At 46.0% G+C, this 17,882-nt stretch overlaps 1 protein-coding gene across 24 annotated transcripts in view; it reads left to right on the forward strand.

The window, feature by feature from the left end:
* The window catches only part of HHAT (hedgehog acyltransferase), a 317,507-nt gene that overhangs the window by 292,307 nt on the left and 7,318 nt on the right, over window positions 1-17,882 (forward strand). For 3 of the 24 annotated variants that reach the window (XM_044757933.2, XM_070497288.1, XM_070497293.1), the window contains exons 11-12: window positions 232-320; window positions 820-1,382. The exons of 6 other annotated variants lie outside the window; for them this stretch is intronic. In XM_044757933.2, coding sequence (XP_044613868.2) covers window positions 232-320; window positions 820-846 — 116 coding nt within the window. In that variant the 3' untranslated portion in view covers window positions 847-1,382. Of the gene's footprint in view, window positions 1-231; window positions 321-819; window positions 1,394-17,882 lie in introns of those variants that run through there. 15 more of the 24 variants (XM_044757931.2, XM_070497287.1, XM_070497284.1 and 12 more) reach the window with 10 other exon arrangements.

Raw genomic sequence — 17,882 nt, forward strand, 5'->3', positions numbered from 1 at the left:
CTACCCTCATTATTATGGAGACACTACCATTTATCACTTTTCTTTTTTCTTTTTAAATCAACTTTATTTAGGTGTAATTTACATACAATAAAATGTAGCCATTTTAAGTACTGTATGGTAGTCAATAAATTTTGACAAGTGGATACACCTGTGTTGTCACTGCCACCATCGAGATAGAGAACAATTAACCTGGTTAGGTTCTAACGGCAAGTTCTGTGCTTCCATTCTCAGTTCAACTTTCAAAGCCCTGGCTGTGTTGCTTTGGGTCCGCTTTGCCGCTCAGGGTTCAGTCGGGGACTTGGCTGTGGCTGAAATGGAAGGTCAGTGTCCAAGCTTCCTAGCAGTGGTTTGGGCGTCTTTGCTTGTGTGGTCCAGCTGTGAGTCTGAGACTTTGGGGGTTGGTACACAAGGAGCATCTTCTCCAGCTTGCTCCTTTCCAGGATTCCTCTCACACTCTCCAGCCTAGAGGGGCCCCTGTTTTTGTTGCTCTGTCCAGAAAGACAAGATTTCTATCAGGGTTTTCTCCTCCCATATTGCTGCTGCACCCTGGAGCTCCACACTCGACCCGCTCTCTGGGCACAGCCAAGAGATAAAAGAGAAAAAAACGGTGGGAATCTTGCCCCCGCGCTTCACCAAATTTTAACCCCTCCAAAATCTGCTGCTTTTGTTTATTTATTTATTTTGAGTTCTCAGTTTCTTTATGTACTTTTGCAATTTTTAGTTGTAAGTAGCAAGAGACAGAGGCTATATTAGATTTGCGCAGTCATAGCAGGCCAGAGCTCTCCATTTACTTTGAAATATGTTTGCTTTTGGTTACAGAGAGACTTATCAGCAGCGGGACTTTAAGACCTATCTGTGAAAACTCCTGAGAATAAGAGGACTATCCATGTTACACTAAATCAGAAAAAGTTCTCCACAAGCTCCTGGGCTGAGCCTCTTGCGCTGGCAGGCTGAGTTCATTTTTTGCCAGTTTCTAAAGGAACAAATTTGTTCCCGCAACTGTGTGCCCTATTCTAATCCTTTTAGGCCAAATCAGGACACTATGAACACATCTCTGAGCCCCAGGATCAAAAGTCAAGAGAAAAGCCCATAAGACCAGCTATTGAATCCTGTTTCTTGCTTTTATGAAAATAATAATGTCTCTTAGAAAGTAAAGATGTGTTTCTTTTGAAAATGTTTTTTATTACAATGAGGATGTTGTAATAAAAGTTACCAAAAAATTTGAAAGCTAACCAAAAAAAGAAAAATTACCTATAATCCCATAAACCAGAGATCATCACTGTAAATGTTTCATCTTTGCCTGGAGATCTCACAGAAATGCATCTTTCTCTTCTGTTCACGAATTTGTTATAATATTAAACATGGAGTATAAAAATTATTATGAGCCAAAACTCTAGATATTTTATATAAAATATCTTCTCGTATATTTAAAATAATTTTAAGGGATTAAGATAATTGGCAATATGTGAAGTTCCGCGATTTGTTCAGCATTCTAAAACAAAAACCTTTAGCATCCCAAGTTGTTACAGTTTTGAGTAAAATTATACACTCAAATCTTCAAGGAGGAAAAAAAAAGAAAGTAATGGATAATCTCTTCTCTACTCTGTTAGTTCCCTAGAGCTGCTGTAACGGGATACCACCAGTTGGGCAGCTTAAACAACATTATTCATCCTCTCACAATTCTGGAGGCCAGAAGTCTGAAATCAAGATGTCAGCAGGGGCGTGTTCCCCTGAGACTCTGAGGAGAATCCTTCCTTGCCTCTTCCAGCTTCTGGTGGTGGCTGGCATTCCTTGGTGCTCCTTGCCTTGCAGCTGCATCCCTGTGATCTCTGCTGCTGTCATCATGTGACATGCTCCCTGACCGTCTGTCTCTGTGGCTGTCTTTCCTCTTCTTATAAGGATATCAGTCATATTGGGTTTAGGGCCCACTCTAATTGATTGTGACCTCATCTTAACTCGGTAACATCTGCAAAGAATGCACAGTCATGTGCTGCATAACGACGTTTTGGTCAACCATGGACCACATAGCGGCAGTGGTCCCATAAGATTAGTGTCATATAGCCTAAGTTCGTAGCAGGCTGTACCATCTAGGTTTGTGTAAGTACACTCTGTGATGTTTGCCAACAACAAAATTGCCTAATAACAGATTTCTCAGAACATACCCCTGTCACTAAGTGACATGTGACTGTATTTCCAAATAAGATCACATTCTGAGGTAGTGGGAGTTAAGACTTAAATGTGTCTTTTGGGGGGACACAATCCAACCCATAACGCTTAATAGTTTCCTGTGCTTTACTCCACCCCACTGGAGCCATCCTTTCTCTAGCCAGGATACCTACCTGTCCACTCTGACCAGCAGATTTGCCTCAGACAGACATATTCTGTGCCCCATCTTGGGGGAGTTGTCCTCTGCAGTGCCCTGACCACTGCCCTCCCTGCTCCCCCAACCCCCTGACTACCAGCCTTATAACTCCTTCTACTTTTCTTTTCTCGCCCTTTGTCTCAATGTCTCTGATAAATACTTTCAAGAGTCTTACTAGAGCTGGTGGCCTCTGGTTTTCGTGAGAACACAAACTAAGGGTAAAGGTGGAACTACGTGGAGGAAACAGACTTTTTTCCCTTGAATTTCCAGATTGAGATTCAGCAACAATTATTGAGCATCTGTTATGTGCAGGCCAGTTTCCTTTGATATATGTGATACCATTTATTTAAAATGTTATATGACTGTTACTGATAAGGAGAGAGATTTACTTAGGTTGAGTCACACAGTAGGTAAATTTCAGAGTAGGATTTTAAATCTGTAAATGGCAGCTCAAAGGTAGGAAAATTGTAATAAACAGTGTGTCTCCATTTTTGATGTTTGACTGCTGACAGCATCCAAGCCTTACCCTCCTTCATCCTCTTGTGTCCCATCTCTGGGCAAGCCAACAAGAAAACGGACTCAATCCTTCTCTGGGTGCTACCAGGAAGTTCAGACCATGCAAATCCAGCCGCTGCTCACCCTGGCCCTACCCCCAACCACCGTACAAACCAAAGCCACTTGCCCCTCCCTTAGCTGAAGCCATTGCAGAATGGCTTGGGTGTCTGCCCTCCCCAGAAATCCTCATTACGTGAGTGATAAAACTTCATACCCTCTTGGCAACTGTGTGGCATTGTCACTTTCAGCATCTGAACCACGTTTGCATGGGGGGGATAAAAATATTCATGTGAATTGAGTGCTGCCAGGCTTCCTCAGAGGACTACAATGAACATATAATCAACATAGGGTTTGGCTGAAGGAGACTTGAAGCCATGCATTTATTATTGCCAGGGTAGGAAGGCAGGCCCTTCCTACCCTGGCAGTGTACTTGGTGGGGCTGGGGGTGAGAAACAGCTTCCCCCCATCTGGGCAGCATTTGGGTTTTTTCTTCTGCAATTGCACTGCTCTAGGTTCATTACTCATCGACAGAGGTCTTCAATCTTGCCCTCAATATCCAATCTGCTTATTCAGTGCTATTTGGTTATTATCCCAAGACTCTAAATCCATATAGACTTAGCGTTAAAGCCCCACCAGCTGATTGATTATGCATAATACCATATGCGTTCTCCAGCAGTTTTTTTCTCCAAGTGAGAATTTATTTGTTCTGTAGTGAAATTAGTGGTTGTATGTATTCCACGTGTGTTAATACAAAATGCAGGATTAATTGTAAAATTGCACGGAGGCCTGAATGTGCATTATGCAAAATGCAAAAACTGTTTATATTACGAGGGTTTGAATGAACATGCCTGCATGCAGAAATGTTCAGAGAATTTGTGGTTCAGTTTAAAGTGACACCAGAATTGAGCCTTTTAAAAACAGACCATTCCCAGCATAATGATTGTATAATTTATTTAGACGTAGATATCTAGCACCATTGAATTTTGTGTTTAATAACACAATTGTTGTATATGAAAACACCTTCCAGGAATTCAAATCCTTGGAATTAGCCCAACTGTATAATCTTGACCTCAGCCAAATACTTGAGGGGGGGAGAAGGGATATTTAAAATATATTTGGCTATATAGTCAACTCTAGTACCTAAAACATGGGGATTATCCTCATAAACATGGCTGTCTTCAGATAGTCTTTGGAATCACATTCTGGGTCCCCTCTAACCACCTAGCATATGCAGGAGCCTCTTTTCTCCCCATATCTAAGTGAACTCAGGAGTATAGACTCATTTTCAGGAGTCTAAGCATAGCGTAATTGCATAGGGATTCACAAAACAAGACATGGGCCCACAGCAGCTCCCAAAGAGTAATCTAGATAGGTCTGAGTGGGCCAGACCAAGATAGCTCCTGCACGGTACTAGTCACACTGAATACAGCAATGATTGGTAGTGCTGGAGGCAAACCTCATCATGGCTGTGGTAGACCTTTGTGCACAAATGTGACCCTCAGGTGGTGGGATACAGGTAATGCAGTAGTTTTCCACTTGTGAGTATGGCTGCTTGGAGCCATCCATGCTGTATCTGAGAGATGGCTGCCTCAGGTGCCACGTTGTCTTTGATAGTGAGCCCATGGGAGTCAGAGTCACGTATGACCTTAACCTGTCGTATGTGGAGTCAACCAGCTTATCTGGCTTATGGGGAATGGGAAAGCAGAATGTTGGGCATGGGGATCCACGTTGATGTTACAGAAATCATGCTACTGACAACCAGCAATACCGGAAAGATGGTAGGTTTAAATAGCAGCAAGTTTGGGGTTAGAAACAACAAAAATAGCAAGATGTTTATGCAGACAGAGTACATTCAGGGTTTGTGTCTGCATACCTTTACAAGCCAGAAATGGGCTTGTTCAATGGCAACTTTTAGGCCTAAGGAAATGTTTTTGGACTTAGAGTTGTGAGATGTCCAAGTACATTCTTGCCAGAGTTCTGCCTTATTCAGGCATCCTGCTGAATGAATGGGGAATCAGATGGGTCCACTTCTCATAATGATTATGTGAGTGGTCAATGGTCCTGGTATTAAAGAAAACAAGAGATTCAGAGAAGTTAGTATACATAGCTAAGAAGTGGTAGAACTCAAGACTCCTGAGTCCAAGGGCAGGGCTCTTTTCTGAGGCTGAGAGTTCTGGCTCCTGAAACTGGCCCCAACCGTGGAGGTAGGTCATATTATTCGTTTCTGCTTTGTGGTTCCTTATCCTAGAGAGAGTGCTGAAGTAGAGAGGATTTCTAAAAATTTATTTTTAAAGCTTCCATTAAAAGGATAGGACTATAGGTGTATTCTTGACTTAACAAAAGGGAGCATAGTCTGATTATACAAGGGCAAACGTAATACAAGGGCCTTTTATTTGCAGCTTTGTAATTTAGCCAACTGTAAACACATTTAAGGGGATTCAGCTACAACCCAATCTCTTCTTCAGAACATTTGGAAGCTTTTGACTAGAAGGCATTTTTGATCTCTTTCTGCATCAGCTGGGTATCCCTGTGTAGCTACTAATTTAGACAAGATACCCCATTGAATCCTTCTCTCCTTATAAGGTGATGGGAAAGGCAGGGAATGAGCTGCAGGCATGTGGGCACTGGGCAAGCCTATCCTTTATTAACTTATTTGCTTCATGGCACACTCCTTCCCTAGTTTGTCCAGAAGGGCCAAATATAGGGAGTTTTTTGGACATGTTTTCATATTATAAATTTCAAAAAGAAAAAGTTGTATATATTTTATATGATATATATACATATAATAAATTCAGAAAATTCCACTATGTGACATTTTACTAGTTGAATGTCATGTTGGGAAGGCCTAGATAATTGTCTCCTGGGAGCTTTACAGTCTCATGGGGAGAGAGTGGAACCAGCTCAGAATGGAGCCTTGAGTAATTTTTAAAGAACAGATCATGATTCTGACCATGAGAGAAAGAGAACACTTTGGTGAGAACCCCTCCAGGTGATTCTCTGTAACAGGTAAATCACCAAAATCTTGGGTCCCTCCTCTGTGCATGGCAGATCCCCCACTCATCTCTCCAGGCTCGACATGATTATTGCCTCTCCTTCCCCAAGCCTCCTGCTTCCACGGGGGCCACTCATCACGCTCTGGGCTAAAATTGGGAATTAGGCGATGCATCTGTTGAGGTCTAGTTGGGCAAACAGAGATTGTGCTAGGTATTTCAAACAGAAGGGACTTAATACAGGGAATTACACATGTATTAGAAAGCTGAAAGAGCAAAAGGGGACACTGAGGTAACCCGGATATTAGTACCTTAGTAACTGTAGTAAGCAGTTATTCGCCCTAGGGCTGAGGAGACACAAAGGAAGAGGCGGGATCGCTAGACTCTGGGAGCTCAGAGAAGAGGCCCCTGGTGGCTGGTGCTCACACCTCTGAGGGGTGCTGTCTGGCTTATGCCTGAACCTCAGACCTGGGGGTACTGCTGACTAGTTTTCAGGCTTCAAGGGAGGCAAGTACTGCTGAGACTGAGAGTGATAGAAGCTGGAGTTGGGAGCCACTGTTGCCTTCTGGTGCTGGAGAGATACTGACAAGAGCCGGAAAGGGGAAGGAGCCCGTTCTTCCCCTCCTCTTCCGCCTCCTCCTCTTTTCTGATACGAGTTGCTCAGACTCGAGGAGTAAACTAAGCTTAGTGATAGGGCCTGGACCATCCTGGAGTGGAGCATAGAAAACCTGGGCTTCAAGTAATAAAGCAGGCACCTGGACTTGCCGCTGGTGGCCTCTAGGCCAGGGCTTGGTGGGCAGTGAGGGAAACCCAGAGAAGGGGCTGGTGGAGCAGGAGATGAGAGGCTCCCAATAGCCCTGAGCCCTGACCCAAGGCCCATTACAAGGCATGCCTGAGGCTAATTAACATAATCCTTGCTTTCATCCATCGTGGTTGGCTCAGAACTGAAGGAAGACCTAACTGTCAAGAGCTGGGGGAGGTAATTGGAACAGATGCTAGATACCTATGAGTGACTCAGCCACACTGGGAGATTTCCATGAGAGAGGCCTTAGAGAGTAAAGCCTTGCCTGGCCCACCAATCAATATTAAATGGGCAGGTGGGTGGGATAGATCGATGAAAGAGAAGAGAGGGGAGGGGAGGGAAGAGGAATGAAGGGGAGGGAATAGGGAGAGAAGGAAGGGAGGGGAATGAAAGCAAATAAAGCCTTGCCCCTAGTTTTCCAGCTGAAGGGTCATATGGAGTGGAAATGGACGTGTACGGCCTCTCCTGTCTGGCTCACTGCAAACTCCTTGCAGAGATTATGATGCCAGTAGTAAAGAAGTTTGATCTGACTTCTTTATTTATTGAAGATGCAGAGATTATGATGCCAGTAGTAAAGAAGTTTGATCTGACTTCTTTAATTATTGAAGATTCAGTAACAGTGAAACACTGAGCTGCTATGGAGGGCAGAACCAGTGCCTACGTGATCTTTGGGCCCAGATCCCAGCATGTGAGCTCCTGGAGTGCTCGGGGGACTGCTCCCGACTGAGTAGGTTGTCCCCAGGCCTGTCCCTGCTTGTGGCCGGCTACCTGGCACCCTTGGGCTCACTTTCCTGTTGATGGTTGTGGAGCACCCTTCAGGCTAGATATAGTAATAAGGGCTCTCACTTCTAAAATCTGAAGAAAGAAGCACCAACCTAGTAGAAAAATGGGGAAAGAATGTGAATAGACAGTTCACAGGAAAAGGAAATACAGATGGCTCTGAAACAAAAGGTGCTCAGCCTCACTCTTAAGAGAAATGCAGATTACAAGTTTGACAAGGTACTGCACCAGATTGCATAGATCATAAAGTTTTGGGGCCAGCCTGGTGGCACAGTGGTTAAGTTGAAGTACTCTGCTTTGACGGCCCAGGGTTTGCCAGTTTGGATCCCAGGTGCAAACCTACACTCCACTCATCAAGCCATGCTGTGGCAGGCGTCCCACATAGAAAGTAGAGGAAGATGGACACAGATGTTAGCTCAGGGCCAGTCTTCCTCAGCCAAAAGAGGAAGATTGATGGCAGATGTTAGCTCAGGGCTAACTGTCCTCAAAAAAAAAAGAATGTACCTCATGTATCTGACCTGGGGTATGAAGTGGTAATGCCTCCATAGGGAGCAGTTTGGCAATATCTATCAAAATTGACCCAGGAATTCCACTTCTAGGAATTTGTCATTCAGATTCACTTTCATACATGTGAAATGAAATATATACAAGGATATTCATTGTGATACTGTCTGTAATAGGAAAAGATTGGAATGGACATAAATGCCCATCAGAGGGAGCCAGGTAAATAAATTATGGTCCATAAATTCAGCGGAAATTTTCACAGCCATTAGAAAAGACAAAGAAGCATTATAATCCCCAAGATATAAAACCTTAAAAAATAAGGAAATAAATAGCGGGTGTATTATTTCTGTTCAAACAATATATATTTCAGACTGAAAAGTTAACTGTTAAAAAATATACGTATGTGTATGTGAGTGTGTGTATATATGTTTATGCTTCTGTGTGCTTACAATATCTCTAGGAGTATAACCAAGGAGCTGGGAGTAGATGCCTCTAGGGAGGGGAATTGGGTGGATGGGAAATGGGGTTGGGGACATGGAGATTTACTTTTCCCTGCTAACCCTGTGGTACTCTTTGGTGCATTTGAATTTGATATTGTCCATTACCTGATCAAAAACAGATTACAATTTTTTGAAAAAAATCCTGTTTTTTGTTATAGGGCACATGAGATGGACAATCTTACTGGAGGGCAGGCCTTCATCCATTGAGGGAGGGTTTACCCAGAGGTTGGAAACCAATGAAAGGTGTGTGCCTAGGAGAGTGGAAAGCATTGGGCATGGGTGGCCCTTCTGGCTCCATTTCCTTAGCCCTGTCTGCTCCTGCATCCTCCGTGGCCAGGCTTTCAGTGCTCTGGATCCTGCACCACAAATGCCTCCCTCCTTCTCCAGAGTGGACCTCTTTGAGGTCAGGGGCCAGTCCTTTCCTATTTCATTTTCCCCAGCACTTGACATTATGTCTAGCGCACAGAAAAAGCTTAATAAATGTTGAATGGATGCTGACTTATTCGTTCACATCAGGAAACACCCTGAGGTCGTGATACATCTTTTTACATATAATTCCTGTCTCCCTAACCACAAGTCAGCCTTTTAATCTCTCTGGTATCCCCAACACTTAGCCCAGTGCCCTGTATGTAGTAGGAGCTCAGTAAGTATTGAATGATGAGAATCACAAGGATGACTAGTTTTCTTCAGACCAGATCCTTCCCAGCTTTTACAGCAAGAATGGAGCCAAATCTTCCTGAATGGAACACACAGCAGCCCCCTGGGAAAGGAAGGTGGGAGACTCTCCAGTGTGAAAGATGCCAACAGCCTAGGTCAGTACGCCACTCCCGGGCGTCATCAGAACCAGCAGGCATGGGGATAGGGGGCTGTCACAATGCCTTCTTTCATAACCACCTCAAGCTCCATGAAGCTGGGACACAAGTTAGGAAGAACTGGATAACTGTGACCGGCCTGATGGGGGGAAGTGCAGATCCAAGCCATAGAGCTGACTCTCGTAGACACTGCCCTCTCACTTTAGAAGAGTCCAAGAAAGCATATTGAAGCCTGGTTTCATGCCCTGAGTTGACCCACACTGAGGGAGCATCTGGGAACTCTACAAGGAGTCCAGAGTGTAAATATTGTGCTCTAAGGTTACAAACAAAACCAAGACAGAAACTGCAGCAGCTGAGAACCGTCCCCTGGAGACCAAGAATTAACCCCACATAAAGACTACCAGGAAGAGAGTAAACTGGGATGAGTTTCCCAAAGGATCGCAGCCTTCCTGCCACTCCTGCTGGCTGAGCAGGAAGCCCAGCGGAGGCAGGGAAGGGTGCTAACATCTTCCTAGTAACTAGAGCTAACTTTAATTAATTCTTAACATCCCCGAGAGACCCAGGCTGCCTTTGATTTGCTCCTCACTAGCTCCACTTCAACAGTGCCCTGTCCGATCTTCTCTGCCCCTGGAGAAAAGTGGTTCAAGGTGTTTGATTCTGAGCAGATGGGCAGGTGAGGAGGAGACCTTCCCTGTGAGATTGCTGGACAGGGTCAAGGCATCCAGGCTGCCCAAGGGAGCAGGGTCACCAGAAGGGACCGTGGCAGAGGGGGAGAGATTCCAGTCTGGGCTCAGAGCCTCTGGCAGTACTGGCCTGCTGTCCCAGTAGATCCATCATCAGGGCCATCAGCCAGAGTCAGGAGCCTGGGGGGAACACAGTATTTCTTCCTAGTGGGATCTTTAAGGTACAGAAATGTCTTTCTCTGTAACCCGAGTCCAAAAAAGTGCCTGAGTCACCCTACTCATCAGGGAAATATCCTCATAAGCACTTCACTAAAAATATGCTGTATCTTGTGACATTTCCACAGCCTTCTGTTCCCGGTACAGACAGGATGCTCCTCTTCTCCCTGCTCCTGATGCAGTGGTCTTTTAGTCTAACCTCAGTCTTTGTACCTTTCCTGGGGCAGGGGGAGGGGAAGATGATTTGAAGACTTAAATTTTATAGGACTGTAATTTCTAAGAGTTGGAAGGGACCTAGCAAGGGTCATGGGGTCCCACTCCCATTAGAGGCAGCCATTCTTAATAGATGTCTTCCAGAACTCTGCTAGAATGCGGACAGGGATGGGAACCCAGGATGGCCCGCCTTGTGAGGAGGTTCTAAATGCTACAGCCTCCTCTCAGTAGTAGCCAAAATCTGCCTCCTCTAACCTCCATCTGTTGGCCCCAGTTCCGTCTTCTGGAGTGACATAGGATACGTGGAATTCCCTTTGCATATGAGCTCGTGGCCTTTTCCCAGGCTAAACTTTGGCTTATCAGCATGACCACACTGTGGAGCCCTTCTAGACCCTCCTTGAAGTGGCTTCTGTGTGACAGTGTCCCTTGTAAAACATGGTGCCTGGAATCGGTCAGCCTCCTTCAGTCTACACTCACGTCCATGTGCTCTCTCTTCCTCTCCGGCTGAACACACATCCCCCTCACTAACCCCTGCTTACCATGTGGCTTGAGATGACAGCAGCAGGGACCATGGCTACTGTCCAGGGCTGGGTGGCTGTGCTTGCCCCATGCTCCCACATGGCCCCAGTGCATTATGCTCCTGCAGGGGAAGAGCAGCTGGTGTGGGGCAGCTCTGTGCCTCTCTGCTCACTCTCAACAGAGCCCTGGGTCTCCAGGGTATGTGGGTTTCATGGGAGAGCCCGGTGGGGTCTTGTGTTCCTTTTCCCTCCTCTGAGCACTGATGTAAGAGCCTTTGCCCCATCCGAGGGAAGCATTGATGCTTCTTTAGCAGAGAAGGGCTCCAGGCTCTCTGAGACCGTAGTCAGCAGCTCCCTGGGCTGCCTTCTCCTGGTGTCCAGGACCGCCTAGGTGCTCTGAGCTACTGTGGGATGAGCAAGCTGCTTCCCCCCTCAAACCAGCTGCTACTGGCTTACTACTATACTCTGCTACTGCCAGAGCAGCATCTCTTGAGCTTGGACGTTCCTCTTACCTCTGTTTCTGTTACACCAGCACCTAGGCGGTGAGATGCCTTTTCCAAATGCCATTTGTAGATGTTGGAGCCACATTTTTCTGAACTAATCTCAGTGCCATTTTGTGCTTCTGTCTGTCAAGTTCCTTTTCAAGAAGGCAACAGGCAGCTCAGGTGGTTAAAGTCACACTAATGAGATCAAACCTATGGGCTTAGTCCCCTTAGAAACTGCTCCATGGCCACCAACTGTACCCCAGGTACAGCCAACCTGCCTTTGACGAGGGAGCAGGAGCAGGGGAGAGAGTGGGGACGGCCCTGGCTTAAGAGCAGCAGCCGCTGGAAGATGGCGGGTAGACAAGCGCTTTGCTCCACAGTACCTCCAGCTCTCGAACCCATCCCATTCCTCAGCGTGGAGATGGGCAAGATAAGCTGCAGACATAATGAGTGGGAGCAGCGAGGTGAGAACAAAGCTGTCTTTGACAGGCAGGAACATTTCCTTCCTCTTCCCGAGCGGCGTCTGGCGTTCACAGCCACTGTCGCTTCTGAGAGCTCCAGGAAGAGCTGCTGCTGCCACTGCTGCCACTGCCACCGGGAGCTTGGTTTTATCGTTCTGTTCTCTGCTAAGAAATTTAAGTCAAGTAATTTGGAGTCCTTTATCTAACAACTGCCTTAGGAAAAGAACATGTCAGACACATCTGCTGACATCCCCTCTTCAGATATTCACAAGGTTTAGGCATCACTCTTGGTCTCTTCCTTTCCAGCTCCCTTATATATATTCATTTGGAGGTGGTAGGAAGGCAGATGACTGGAGTGGCATTCCTGCCCTGCTGTCCCTTGGTAAAGTCTAGGTGTTCACGGCCAGTACATGCCAGGTGCCTCTTCTCCCAGGTGCACCCAGAAGTGTAGATGATGCCTAGACTATGGGCACTTCTGTCAATTTGCTTCATGTCCCACGGGCTAGGGAAATGGGGGCAAATGTACACACATATGGTTTCTTGTTCAGGGGTGTTGCAACAACAGTTATTTTTAATTACTCGCAGTAGGGCTTTGGGAGTCTTGTGAATGAGTATTCAAAAGTCAACAACCCGTATCTTCAGTCTCATCTTTATTTATTCGTTGACCATTTTCCCATGCACACCCTTGTCCTAGTGACCTGGGAAGGAAGAAGCAGATTCATAGATTCTCAGACCTGGTTCTGCCTCTGATCTGAAAGGGAATCTCCTCCATAGTGTTCTGGCTGCTGCCCGTCCTGCCTCTGCTGCATTCTCCCGTAAGAGGAAGCTCGGTGTCTCCTGAGCCTGTTCAGCATTGGAGGGTTCCAGCTGCTGAAGTCTTCCTCTGCCTCCCAGAGTGTCTCCTCCCTCCTCCCAGCCCCACCCTCTGGGGTGCACGTTGCCTTCTCATCCTTCTTCTAAAGAGCAGACTTTTATGTATTTGCGGTCAGTTGTTTTCTCCAGAGTCTTCATGTTTCCGGGTCAATATTGCCAAGTCCATCAACCACTCCTTTTGTGACGTGGTTCCCAGACCTCTGCCATCCCATATTAGTATAATTGGATTAGAAAACAAAACAAAAACTGTTAAGCTCAGCTATTTTTATCATAGTGAAATTTCACCTTATTAGTGTCAGCCCATCATCCCAGCCTATCCAGTTGCTTGAGAATCTTGTCTCTCTCATCTCTGTTTTTTCTGAGCCTTTCGTTATCTGCATGTTTGGATAATGGAGCTGTGGAATGGAAGCTAAAGGTGTAGATGGAGAGTTCAGGGGCCCCAGAGCATGCTCTTAGCCTTCAGTGATGCATTCTCATAGGCCTCAGATAAAGATGCAGACTGTTCGTCTGATAAGTGTCAAGGCTGCCTGTCTAAATGCTAGGCACACAGTAGGTGCCTCATAAATACCAGTGTGTGTGAGTGGTTGTCAGGGCTGTGTGAGAGGGATCCAACACACACTGTGCACATCCCTTTGTTGGAAGGAAGTGGCTCTCATGAGCTCATTTTCTAGGCAGCATCTGCTGTATTATATAGTCTAGTCAAGAATGAGCAATGAACAGTCCTAACTAGGCTGTTTTAAAAACACAGGTTAAGGAAGAGTGGGGAAGTGTGTTCTGACTGTGCCGCATCTGCCCCAATGGCCAGAGTTGGGGCTGTGGCATCAACTGCGAGGTCAGTTTTCTGGGAAGCAAGTGTCCCACCCATTTGGCCCCAGAGAGAGAAAATATATGTTTTCTCAGCATCATCTTCTACTTGTCAGAATAAGAAAAAGTGGCTCTGGCTTGTTCTCCCCGCTTCCTCAATTTCACGTGGGGTGATTTTACTTTATGGCAGTGAGTGCTTCAGTAAGCATCTGCCTGCAGGGCTTGTACTGGGAGGTGGGGAAGGATGAAAAATGCAGCCTAGGTTGGCTTCATCACACTGTGAAATTGACTGTGAACAACATGATTGATTAAAGACCACTGTTTGTGCCAGTGAAATGTGCCCACAGCGCCTAGCAAACGACTCTTGCCGGGGATGGCAGGAAGCTCCCTGAGGGCAGTCAGAACCACCCCATCCTCTGTGTCTCCCTGCTGGATGCACTGTGGAGGCTCAGCTGGTGGCAGGGGCCAAATAACAGTGTCTCTGGCAGTTTTAATTAAAGATCATCTGGGCATTGGGAACATGCTTTTCAATGGCCACAGTCTGAATGAGGCACTCACCAAGACAAAGGGTATAAACACGCTCATTGATGCTTTCTTTGTCCCTCTTTACGAAGATGGAGAAACTGAGGCCTCTGGAGATGAGGTGACTGAGTAAGATAGTGATGGATGATGCCTGAAAATATGAATCTGCTGCTCCCCGACCCGTTACCTTTGGCACCATGAGTAGAGGGATGAAACGAGATTTGGAGACAGAGGATTTAAAGAAAGGGACCAAGCTAGGAGGCAGGGATCTGGTGTGAGTCTTTCCTGCATGTGGCCTGAGGCCACTTACTGCTTTGGGAACTTAGGTGGCCAGTGTACTTGGAGTCGCACAGCCCTGAGTTCCAAGTGGGGCCTGATGACCAATTAGCTGTTAGACCTTGGAAAGTTACTTTACTTCTCTGAGCTTTAGTTTCCTTTTCTACAAAATGGAGCTAATAAGTGACCTTGTGCCTCAATGGTAGCGTGTCTGACTCCAAAATTGGGCTAATAATACCTCCCTGATAAGGTGGTTGTAAGAATATGGAATGCGCCCAGCAAAGTACCTGGCAATGTGTAATGCTCTGTAATTGTCTCTCCCCTCTGCTCCATGAGAGAGCCCAATCCTTTTAGGAACAACTCTGTGAGTTGAAAGCTCTTCCCTCAGCTTTCTGCAGAGTTCCCCTAGAACGGTGGTTCCCAAAGTATGATTCTTGGACCAGCAGCTCCATCCCCTGGGAATGCATTAAAAATGCAGATTCTTAGGTCCATCCCAGACCTACTGGATCAGAAACTCTGTGGGATGGGGCCCTGCATCCTGTTTTAAGATGTCTTCCAGGTGATTCTGAAATGGGCTCATGTCTGAGAATCAGTGCCCTAGAATTTCATGCTCCAATTTTGAACAAGTTAGAACCACCTAGTTCTTCTTTCTCATGAAAGGATGTGAAAGAGGCAGCTGAACATCTTCAAAAATGCTGAGGCTCAGGTGTGTTAACTGTGTGGAGGTAAGAAATTGTTATGGTAACCCTAAGTAGTAGGGGCCTGTTCTTATGTCCATATTCTCATGTGTTTGAAAATAGACCCAGCAGCATACAGGCTTAGAAGCCTGGGCAGCTTTGCTCTTGCTGTGTTTCCTTCAATAAGATAATCCTCTGACGGCAAAGGCTCCTGTCCGATAGCTTTCTTAAGGTTAAAGCTCTAAATTTAGCTCTGAAGGAAGGTCTGCAGGCTCTGGGCTGTTTGATGAATGGCTCCACCGTATCTCCAGGCTGGGACTCTCAGAGTAAATAAACTTTAAATAAAGTTACCAAGGCACCTTATCATTTCCCCCCATCAGATCTGAATATTGTTAAAAAATAAAGTGCCGTCTGGAGCCAGCTCTTTTAAGAAGGCAGCAGTGCATAAAGTCATTCTGAATAATTAATGAAATGACAGGAGTGAAGCTGGTGGGATGGTGCAGAGAGTGTCAGGACAGGGGTAGTGGCATTTCTCAGATCCTGAGCCAGCACCCTGGGACTAGAGTCCGATGCATAAGCTAGTTCTCTAAGGAAAGCAACTCTCAACCTCCAGTGGCCTCAGAGTCAAAAATGCCACCAAAGCAGAGCTATATATGCATAGGGCGGGGGGCTAGTATTCAAAATATCTAACAAATGGTAAGGCATGGGCACAGACCAGTCAATCCAAAGAGGTGGCGGCCAGGTGCTAGAGCAGGTCCTCGAGGCCCCTGTAGAACCAGATGTTAGCCCTTTCGATGTTATATCAGAAGATAGGTCATGAGGGAGGGGCTGGGACCGTGGCTTTCAGTAACTAATAGGGTAGCGTATCCATCTGTTAATATCAGGTATAGCCTCTCTGATGTGTACCAGCTGAGTGTTAGCCCTGAGGGTACTGTCTAAGGCAGTGGTCAGGGTCGATGAGAGGAAATATATTCTTTGGCCCCTAAATCCATCAAGTCCTATGACTCTTCCGCAGCGTCTCCTAGAATCACCTTTTCATTCCATTTCCCCTTTGGATATCCTTCTCCCAGCCTGTCCATTTGCAAAGGCCCTCTGGGAAGGTCGAAATTCATCAGTTTCTCATTGATCTTCACCAGGGTGGTGATGTGGGCTGCTGTAGATGCACCTGCATCCCCAGGGATATGGATGGATATGTTGGTGGTGTTCCAAAATCATAATATATCCTTCACATTTGCAGACTTAGGCTCCAGCCAAAGAGCATTTGTCTGGGGAGGTGAGACTTGTTTCCTTTGTAGCCTGATGGGCACAAGGGGTAGTGAGAAGCTCCTTTTTCCCTTTCTTAGAATACTTTTAAGTCACTGAGTGACATTGTTGCTCCATGAGACCAGAAAGTGAGTCCGTCCATCCAGTTGTAGGGACCTAAAAGCCAAGCAGAGAGGGTCACAGTGTTCCTCAGCCCTCAGGAGAGCTGTGACCCAGCAAGGTGACGACTCAGCGGTGGTTGATCAGGAGGAACAACAGGCAACAGGGCGGCAGAGCCTCCGGCTAGAAAACTCGCCTGAGTTAATGGAGGGAGGAAGCCAGGGCATTGTTAATGGTAGATAAATGATAGATTATTGTAGATAAAAAGTAAAGGACAGACTGAAGTCCTTCAAACTGTTCTCCAAATAGAATTCAACCTGACACCCTGGGCTTGGGATGTAGACTCTGGGCCCTTTTGAGGCAGTGCAGCTTCGAGCAAGAATATTGGTATAGGTCAGTAATTTTTATCTCAGAGTGTTGTGAGGACTCACTAAGATTGTGTATTCTTTGTAAACTGTATAGGAGATTGTATATTCATAGTAAACTATGTCATGTGGACAGAGACTATGGTGCTGGCTGAATGGGAGGAAGAGCAGGAAGACATCTTCCCTGCAAAGTTTATTCATCTGCTGGTTGCCAGCCATTTTTAACAGTAGGATGTGGCCTTTGAAAAAGCCCTGTTAGAGCCAAGATGGCGGCCACAGCCTCGGGAGCGTTGCCCAGCCTGACAGCGAGTGAGCCTTTGATGGGGTAATCGATGACTCGTACACAGTTCAGCAACTCAATTAACTCCTCTCTCATTAGGAAGGATTGATTTCTTCCCTGGGATAGGCATTGGTGCTGATTCAGCTGCTGAATGCATCTGCATGGTTAAGAGCTCCAACTGTTGTCCTCCTCAGAGGCCCCAGTGCAAGAAAGCAATCATGATTAGGGGAGCCCAGTGTTAGTCCCACACACGCAAGTCCTCCTGCCCCCAGGGAGACGAAGGACTGAAGACTCATCGTTACTTAAAAAAGGAATCATATTTTTCTGCATCCTTTGTTTGAATACCTTGGGGCTTATATAGCCTAGGACATTGCAGGAGAATACTGCAAGTCTGTGATTTGCTAATGTTCCAATGATATATTTTTTTCAAAAAATAAATTTTACGACAACTTTATTGAGAAATAATTTATGCACAATAAAATGGATCCATTTAAAGTATTTTACCAGTTGTATACACCCTTATAAAGTTCCCATAATCAAGATGTGCAAAACATTTTCATCGTCTACAAAGATTCCTAGTGCCCCTTTGTAATCTGTCCCTCCCTCTGCTCCAGCCTTTTTTTGAGGAAGATCAGCCCTGAGCTAACATCTGCCAATCCTCTTCTTTTTGCTGAGGAAGACTGGCCCTGAGCTAACATCCATGCCCATCTTCCTCTACTTTACATGTGGGATGCCTGTCACAGCATGGCTTGATGAGTGGTGCCATGTTCGCACCCGGGATCTGAACCGGCGGACCGCAGGCCACCAAAGCGGAATGTGTGCACTTAACTGCTGCGTCACTG

This window comes from Equus asinus, chromosome 25, assembly GCF_041296235.1.
Source record: "Equus asinus isolate D_3611 breed Donkey chromosome 25, EquAss-T2T_v2, whole genome shotgun sequence".
NCBI lineage: Eukaryota > Metazoa > Chordata > Mammalia > Perissodactyla > Equidae > Equus > Equus asinus.